This window comes from Sprattus sprattus (genome assembly GCF_963457725.1).
Source record: "Sprattus sprattus genome assembly, chromosome: 6".
Taxonomy (NCBI): Eukaryota; Metazoa; Chordata; class Actinopteri; order Clupeiformes; family Clupeidae; genus Sprattus; species Sprattus sprattus.
Genome location: NC_137925.1, coordinates 13,495,527 through 13,505,526, shown reverse-complemented (window position 1 = coordinate 13,505,526; position 10,000 = coordinate 13,495,527). Strand labels below are relative to the sequence as shown.

The 10,000-nt window shown below is 44.9% G+C and overlaps 1 protein-coding gene across 1 annotated transcript in view; it reads left to right on the top strand.

Annotated features, from left to right (window-relative positions):
- Positions 1-10,000, top strand: part of igdcc3 (immunoglobulin superfamily, DCC subclass, member 3) — a gene marked incomplete at both ends in the record, with an annotated part of 82,852 nt that overhangs the window by 7,567 nt on the left and 65,285 nt on the right. Inside the window, one exon of the mRNA XM_080841366.1 lies at positions 788-1,093. Coding sequence (XP_080697492.1) covers positions 788-1,093 — 306 coding nt within the window. The remainder of the gene's footprint in view (positions 1-787; positions 1,094-10,000) is intronic.

Sequence of the window (10,000 nt, the reverse complement as noted above, 5' to 3'; positions counted from 1 at the left end):
ACTGGTAGCTTTGCTTGACTGAAAATGCCATGGGGTGAAGGCAAGGGGAGAGGGATATCCCACAGTAACATGTGTGTGTGTGTGTGTGTGTGTGTGTGTGTGTGTGTGTGCGCGCGCGCTTGCGTGTGTCTGTGTGTGTGCGTGTGTGTGTGTGTGTGTGTGTGTGTGCGCTGTGTTTTGGTGTTTACAGCATTGTGATCATAAAATGTACCCCTCTGAATGTCCTCTCTCTCTCCTCAGTGACTAAAAGTCTCTTGACCCTCTTGTCCTCTTCTTCCACTTCTGTCCCTCTCTCCCTTCTCCCTTCTCCCTTCTCCCTCCTCCACCTTTGTCTCTCTCCCTCCTCCACCTCTTCCTTCTCTCTCCTCCACCTCTCCCTCGATTTCTCTCCTTCTATTCTCTTCCTCTGGCTCCTAGAAGAAGAAGAAAAATGAACGACACCATGTGGGAATGTAGTGTTTCTCTCTCTCTCTCCCGCTCTCTCTGGCCCTCTCTCTCTCTGTCTCTATTATGTACATACAGACACACAATCTTTGATGTACTTTACTCTTTGATGTACTGTGCCACTGAAGGAAGTGAGTTTGAAGGAGAGGTCACCCAACCGCACTGGGCAGAGTGGCTAGAACTCTGAAGAGCTGACCTCAGACCTTGAAACTCGACTGAATACAACACTGTTGATTTTTGAATGAGTTTTGAATCAGGTTTTGAAAGTGCTCAGAAGGCTTACTTGACCTAACAATACCTTTTGTGTGTATGTGTGTGTTTGTGTGTGTCTCTGTCTCCTCAGGTGTGTGTGCTGGCGCCGAGCTCTCCTTCACTCTGGAGCCCAGTGACATCATTGCCGTGCAGGAGCAGCCGCTTATGTTGCACTGTCAGGTGGATGGCATCCCACCAATCAGAACGCAGTGGCGACGCAACGGCACGCCCCTCTCGGCCGACCAGAACTACGCCATGTTCGCCAACGGCTCGCTGTTGATTGGCTGTTTCCAGAAGACTCGGCTGGACAGCTCGACGGACGAGGGCGACTACGAATGTGTCGCCCAGAATTCCTTTGGACTCGTGGTCAGCCGCAAGGCACGGGTACAGGCTGCCAGTGAGTGTCGTTTACTTTACCCGTCGTGCTGCTGGTTCTTTTGTGGTGTGTGTGAGTGTGTGTGTGTGTGTGTGTGTGTGTGTGTGTGTGTGTGTGTGTGTGTGTGTGTGTGTGTTTGATGCAAATTGTGTGTCAAAAGTGTTGACAGCTGCGAGGTGTGCGTCAGAAGTGATGACAGATTTGCATATGACTGTTTTTTCCCCCAATATTTTGCATTTTGATGAGCAGAAAATAAATCAAGCACTTTTTACACAAACCTGACATGTTGCAACTGTTGGGCCTGTTGTTGGCCTAGATGTAGTTGACGTAATGTGAAGATGTTATTTGCATTTATGCTTTCACCTCCTCATTTAGAATATGGCCACAGCAGCATTGATGACCGTTTTGCTGTGTAGCCGTTTTACCGTTGCTGTGACTTTTTAGTAGTTCACTGTTTCCTGCTGGTCCACTAATATGGACCCAGTGTAGGAGTTCAGCAGCTGATTATGGTCCATACTAGTAGTTCCTGGTCTTCAGCAGTTGATTATGGTCCATACTAGTAGTTGCTGGTCTTCAGGATTTGTTTTGTTTGCTGCTGATCTGGAGTAGTTGGAGGGATTGGTGTCTGTAGTCATATATGGACTTCCCACAGAGGGTTTTCCCACAGAAGTCCCTGCTCAGGGCACAGTGTGTGTATCCTGGCCCTGGTCTCCATGGAAACCTTGGCCTGCTTTAGAAAAGCCCCTCGGCCCGTGTCCTGCTCACCCAGAGAGAAGAGTGGAACCTCATTATCTGACCTCCAGCCTGTAGAGGACGTGCCTGGGGAGCACAGGAGACATGAGATGAGGGCTAAATAAAGATCACTTTCTCCTTTCTCCATCCCTCTCTTACCTCACTTCACTCTCATTTACACTCTCTCTCTCTCCTCTCTTTCATTCAGTCCCTCTCTCTCCATTCTTTCATGTACTTCCTCTCTCTCCACTCTTTCCTCTGTTCTTTCTTCACACTCTCACACTATCTCTCTCTTAGTCTTTCTCTCTCGCTCTCTCTCTTTTCCGGTCTCTTTCACTAAACTCCCATGTCTCCTCGCTCCCTCTCTCAGTCTTCTCTTCTCAGTTTGGCCTCTCTTCCTCCCTGCTCCGTCATTCAGCTCGTGGGGATAAATTGCCTTGTAGGATTTCACCTCTTATTGTGATCCGCCTGCGTTCTCCTGCTCCCGTCTCCACAGTGATGTGTGTTATTAAATCTCCGTGCTCTTTGTGTTGAAGCTGCCGTAAAGTTGCTCCACACCGTGTGTGAGCGCACGCCTGTATCTGTGTGTGTGAAACTGTGTGTGTGTGTGTGTGTGTGTGTGTGTGTGTGTGTATGTGTGTGTGAAACTGTGTGTGTGTGTGTGTGTGCATCCATATTTTTTTATTTCTCATATCTCCCTGTTGGTCCCTCTAACTGAGACTGAGTTGGCAGATCCTTTTCTGTCATTTCATCTCTCATCACTCTGTTAACCATATCTCCCTGGCGCCCCTTACAGAGTTCTCTTCAGAGAAAAGAGAAATAACAGGAGGACAGAATAGGAGACAAAAGACATAAGAAAGCAATACAAATAAAAATAAATGATTAAGATTCTACTGTTTCTACTGTTTTTTATATTTTTTGTATTTTTTAATTTTATCTATCTAATCTTTTGTATTCCATTGTGTTGTATGGTATATCCATTGCACGTATTCCACTGCTTGGGCAATACTGCTACATAGTCATGCTAGTAAAGCCTGTTTGCTGGTCTACAGAATACCCAGGGGAGTAATTCCTTCCTTTGTGTGGCAGATGAGCGTGCATGTGTTTTTTTTTCCGCGCATACACGCTCTCTCACACACAAACACACACACACACACACACTCACACACACACACACACACACACACACACACACACACACACACACACACACACACACACACACACACACACACACACACACACACACACACACACACACACACACACACACACACACACACTCATTCACACACACACACACACACACAGTATTCACACTACTGATCACAGGTATTATGGCTGCTGTTGTGAAGTGAAAAAGAGGACTACCTCTCATTCTCTCTCACACACAAACACACACAAACACACACACACACCCACACACACACACACACACACACACACACACACACACAAACACACACACACACACACACACACACACACACACACACACACACACACACACAAACACACACACACACACACACACACACACACACACACACACACACACACACACACACACACTCACACACACACACACACACACACACAGTATTCACACTACTGATCACAGGTATTATGTCTGCTGTTGTGAAGTGAAAAAGAGGGCTACCTCTAATTCTCTCTCACACACAAACACACACAAACACACACACACACCCACACCCACACACACACACACACACACACACACACACACACACACACACACACACACACACAGCTTCCTGCATCCCCAGAGACTCCTGTCATATCCCTCCTTAGGCCACTCCGTGACCTCTTTCCCCCGACCCAGAAATGCCAAGCAGTTGAAGGGTCAAGAGGTCAACAAACTGACCTTTGGGACAATACTAATCCTCCCTCCCTGATCAATAGCAGGCAGCAGACAGGGGTTGGTCATTAGAGGGATTCCTACAGGGGGCCACGGACGAGCTGGCTTTGAACATGAACTTGAACCTGATATATCATATAAATATATAATATATACTGTATGCTATACACCAAGGCCCTCCATTTGTTAGAACAGCTTGTATGGAATGGAATGGAAAGAAGTGTGGGTTTCAGAAATGCTTTTAAATACATGAGTATATATTGCCTCCTATTTTCATGTCATTCTCATCTTCATGTTCATGTCATTCTTATGTTCACTAATGACATGGCATAACCTCTGCCTTTAGTTCAATCACAGGAAATGACGTGACAAAGAGCATCCGGAGACATGACCTGTGCAGGTAGTCAGCTTATGAATAAGACAAGAGCAATCCGAGATTTCTGACCTCCAGCAAGGGTCCGTTAATTGCAGTACTGCGTTTCAACGACGTTGTATTCACAAAGTGACGTTGTAGGCTATACACCCAAAACTCAGTGTAAATCTTGTATCAAGCACTTGCTCGATCCCAATGCACAGTTTTCGATTACAGTGACAACGTATCACATACGTTTAGTTAGTCACGCGAAGCAATGTTAGGATCAATATCGTATTGGGACATTGAGAGAAAGATCATGTATTAGTCTAAACATCATTCCTTTCAATATCGTATTGGGACATTGAGAGAAAGATTGTGTATTAGTCTAAACATCATTCCTTGTTTTGACAAATAACCTCATTGGGATTTTCCACGAACCAAAATCCTCACCCATACTACAATGTGAATCATTCAACGTCAACCCTTGCTGGAGGTCAGAAATCTCAGATTGCTCCAGATCCGGATCATCCTGAAATCTGAAATTGTAATGGGGATGTCCCAGGAGCAAGATCCACCTCTTGTGAAAATTTCAGAAAGATCCGCTCAGTAGTTTCTGAGAAATCTTGTCCACAGACAGACAAACGGACAAATAAATAAATAAATAAATGAACGGACCCGATCGCATAACCTCCTTGCTGGAGGTAAAAACAAGAACACACACCGCTCAAGAACACACACTGCTCAAGAACTCACAACGCTCAAGAACACACACCACTCAAGAACACACACCACTCAAGAACACACACCGCTCAAGGACACACACCGCTCAAACGCCACACACTGGAGACAGCGCTGTTTCATCTCCCCTTTACAGGATCACACACACAAGCACAAAGGCATACAGACAGACATGCATGCACTCACACACTCAGTCACACACGTACACAAATACACACAAACATACACACACAAATAATCACAGTATTATGTATCTTCCCTGTCAATCAACCTGCAAAGCTCTTCTGTGTCTGTTTTGTGAGTGTGTGTGTGTGTGTGTGTGTGTGTGTGTGTGTGTGTGTGTGTGTGTGTGTGTGTGTGTGTGTGTGTGTGTGTGTGTGCACTCAATCCTTCGTCTGAATAATAAAGTTGAGCACAGATTTTCCAGGAATGGGACAGTTGAACTACTCTGAACTCCCTGCTGTGTGTGTGTGTTTTTGTGTGTGCACAAAAAAGAGCTGCAGGCTGTTTGTGTTTGTGTGTGCTAGTGTGTTTGTATGTGTGTGTTCAGGTGTGTTTGTATGTGTTTTGTAGAGAGAGGCATGATAAGCATGGCCTCCAGGGTTTCTATGGTTTTGAACCTCCAATCAGACCAGTAATTCTCATGTGATGCCCCCACGTGATTGGCCAATTGATGCACAAGAGGAGGGCGTCCCTTGGCTATCCTCAGGCACCTTTTTTAGATGAAGTAAAATCCATAACAATTTAAACTACTCTTTCTTTCCTTTCCCCCTTTTCAGCCTTTCTGTTTTTGCTGCATTCTTTTTGTCCTCCTTTTTATTCATCTTTTTATCTCTCTGCCTCTATGCATGCTTAGCTAATCAACACAAGATACCATAACCATTTGCACATTAAAGTACTAAACCACATTTCACCAAAAAAAAAAATAATTCATAAAAAAATATGGAATTTTAACCAAATAAATCGTGTAGGCCTGTCATAAATATATAGACTAGCCACTCAAAAAATGACACAAGCGATCAATGATGAGCGTACACTTTCACTACACTTACATCTTGTTGTTGAACGTTAGTGTAACTAATATCAAGGTAAATCTAATATTATAGGCCTATATGTTATGTAAGGGATAATGTATAGAACGCAGGTCCTTATCGGAAAATAAGTCCCGACAGGGTGAACCGGACACCGACGCGAAGCGGAGGTGTCTTGCTTCGCCCTGAAGGGACTTATTTTCCGATAAGGACCTGCGTTCTATACATTATCCCGCTTATTATACGGCAACTTGCCAAAACAAAAAAAATAACTTAACACAGTGTGTCTTTTTACAATGTATTTGTTACTATACGTAGTGTTAAAAAGCAGAGAAATAGTTCGCCAAAGACGTTGAACTTTAAAGACGTTGAACATTCTTTAGAACACAGCTGCTCAACAGTCCGCTGAAACTCCATTGATAAGTTACCGGACTCAATACTTTCGGAATGATACGAAAGACCTATATCAGAAGCACAAAACCCGTTGCCATTGACAGCACAGCGGTCATTATATGCAGGTCATTATATGAAAATAAGTACCTGCGAACGTTGGGGATGGCCCATTCAAATCAACGGGGCTTTTTGGAACGTTCTGAAGAGCCGTATAATAAACATTAATACGTACAACAATACCGTAGGTCCTGCCAATTGATTCACAAGGGGAGGGCCTCACTTGGCTATCCTCAGGCTTTTCTTTTTTTTAGATGAAGTAAAATCCATAACAATTTACACTACTCTCCCTTTCCTTTCCCCCTTTTCATCCATTCTGCTCATGATGCATTCCTTCTGTAAAGTGAGCATACACTTTCACTACACTAACATCATGTAATCGAAAGTTATAGTAACTAATATCAAGGCAAATCCAATATTATAGTGTGTGTGTGTGTGTGTGTGTGTGTGTGTGTGTGTGTGTGTGTGTGTGTGTGTGTGTGTGTGTGTGTATGTGTTTGTATGAGTGTGTGTAAGTAGCAGATGAAACTCTTATTTCTTTATTTCTCTCTCCCCTCTTTGTTGTTTTGTACTCTGTCCATTTTGAATGAGGTAACACAAATCTGCTCCTCAAACATTCACACATGAAAGCTTTCATTCTTGTCCTTTCTGTCCCTCTTATGTTGCCGTCCGCGCACCTCACGCCCAATTTGTCGTGGGAGCTCATTTGCCCCCTCCCCCATTCATCCAGCCCCCCATCCTTCGCGGAGGGAGGTGCTATTATGCCCCCACCCCCCCCCCCCTCCATCCTTCTGTCTCAGGATCACAGAGATGACAGAGAATCCCCCGTCTCTTCTCCTCTGGACACACGCACACACACACACACACACACACACACACACACACATTCACACACACACACACACACACACACACACACACACACACTATTACATACAAACCCACGCATATTCATGACCCCCCTCCCCCATAAATCTGGACTCTTGTTAGTGTGCTCGGCCCTGTATGTGTGTGTGTGTGTGTGTGTGTGTGTGTGTGTCTGAAAGAGAGTTCGCTGTTGGGTGCCGTTGCTTCATGTATGTCCTGCTGTGTCTCTCAATCGTGCCAACTGTCCAGGAAACACTTATTTTAGCAAATGTTATCTCTTTGTTGGGTTTCTACCCCCTCTCTAGCCCTCACTTCTTTTGCACTTTTCTCTCTGTAGTTCACTGTGTCCACTTTTCTTACTTTCTTTATGCCTTGTATATTCAGACATTCTTTCTTCCTTTTTTTTGCCTTTCTACTTTCTTTTATTAAGTTATAACTCGTTTTCTCTCTCACCTTCTTCCTTGTCCTCTCTAAGTTGTTCTCTACCCTGGGCTCAGGAAGCATTGTGCATTTCTCTCTCTCTCTCCCTCTATCCTCTGTCTTTCCCACTCTCCCCCTTTCTATCAATCTCTCTTTCTCTCCCCGCCCTCAGCCTTTCCCTTGCCCTCCACACTGGGCCATCACCAAGCAACTGTTCCTATCCCCGTTAGAAAACCAAACAGCCTATAGGATCCGTCCTATGGAGTCTTTTTGTGTTTCTTGGCCATTAATTGAGAAGAGTTGAAGCTTTGTGAAGTTATCAGATCCCAGAGCTTTATTTGAACCCCTAGTTTTTTTGTTTTGTTTTGTTTAGAGGATTATTTCTTTTTTTTTGGGGGGGGGGGGGGGGGGGGCAGCAGTGGGGAGTTAGTTACACAAAGATCATGATACAATGATACAAGAGAACCAGTCAGAAGAGAGAAAGAAGATGAAGAGAGAGAGAGAGAGGAAGAACAGAGAGAGAGAGATATGGAGCTAAACACACACACAACAACAACAGCAATAATACAGCGGTATAACGGTAACCCCCTGCTCCATCAAGGTTTTATGATCTAATCGAGCTTGTGAATGACCCTGTCTGCACAAAACATTGGGACGAAACACGCTGAAAGGGGGTGATTTTATGAGCGCTGTTACTGATGACGGAGGAGAGAAGATGGAGAGAATAATTGCAGGGCTTGCAAAATATCTAAATCCCTGGTAGACAAGCATTCTTCAGATTTCGTTTGCCTAAATTAATTAGACTAGCCCAAATAAAAAAGAAAGAGTATTTTTATGTTGAAAGGTAGATTTGTGTGAAAAAAGCAGACAGAAATCAAAAAACATTTAATGAACATGCACAACCTGCAATCATAGATATCATGATGCATCTAAAGTACTATTACCGTTCACGTTCACGCCTTAGTCCGTGGACTGGGGCGATTTGTTTGTGTAATACATTATGAAATATACACATGTGTCCGCATTATGTGTTCTATGAGATAAACACGTCTGTCCGTTATGTGCACAAAACAGTTTTGATGTCATCTCAGCTTTTCTGGTGCACTATTTTGCGTGAAATGCTGGTGTGGCAGAGAACTCTGACACCAAACATAACCCACCGAGAATTTTTCCGATCGACGCATAGCCCTCGCTTCCCAGAGCGGACACACCGTCATGATCTATAACTTGTGAGACTCTCCTGCTCCCTCTGTCTCTTCCCCCTCCTTCCCACATACGTGATGCACAGAGTATCTTTTATCTCCTTCTCTCTGCCTCGCTCCTTGGCCCAGATGAGAGGCCCTACCCTACAACCCTACCCACTCACCAACTCATCTACACACACACACACACACACACACACACACACACACACACACACACACACACACACACACACACACACACACACATTCCAAGAGAGAGAGAGAGAGAGAGAGAGAGAGAATATGTTCATTAGTGTGTGATAAATGTGAGTTTGCCTAGTTTTGCATCTCCCAGTTTGTGTGTGTGTGTGTGTGTGTGTATGGTAGGCACAGTGTGTGTGAGAATGTGTGTGTGTGTGTGTGTGTGTGTGTGTGTGTGTGTGTGTGAGTGAGTTTCTCTAGCCTCATCTCCTGGCATCCTGCTATCCTCCTCTGCGCCTGGTCGAAACGTCCTCCATCACTCTCTGTCTTCTCTTACCTCCCTCTCTCCTCCCTCTCTCCTCCCTCTCTCCTCCTCTCACTCCCTGCTGTGATCTCTCCGTCATTCTCTCGCTCCCTTGATACCACCCTCCTACTCACTCTGAGAGGGATCACCAGGTATATTATGATGGTGTGTGTGTGTGTGTGTGTGTGTGTGTGTGAGAGAGAGACAGAGACTCCTGCTGGCTGATTATTCAGGTCCTTGGGTTTTCTCCACCATTTCTCTTAGGTCCTCTCTTCTCGAGCTATGCTTGTGTTTGTGTGTGTGTCTGTGTGTGTGTGTGTGTGTGTGTGTGTGTGTGTGTGTGTGTGTGTGTGTGTGTGTGTGTGTGCGTGCGTGCGTGTGTGTGTGTGTTTATCCATGCTACTCCCCTGCTGGGTGCTCTGCTTGCACCTGATAAGCGCAACTTTAATGGATTTATTTTAACACTGCACATATGCTATAGGCACACCCGCACAAAACCCAAAAACACACACATACATGTTACAACACACACACAGTAAAGCACTCAAGAGAGGGAGGGAGAGTGGAGGTTGGCAAATAGAGATTAACACTTTACACACAACAAATACACACACAGCCACTCAGATGGACATGCACACATACACATGCAGTCATGGATGTACCTAAACACACATGTACTCTGTGGGCTTACACACACACACACACACACACACACACACAGTCGATGTGCTCTATTGCCTTCTTCATTCCCCTTGAGAGAAGCATAG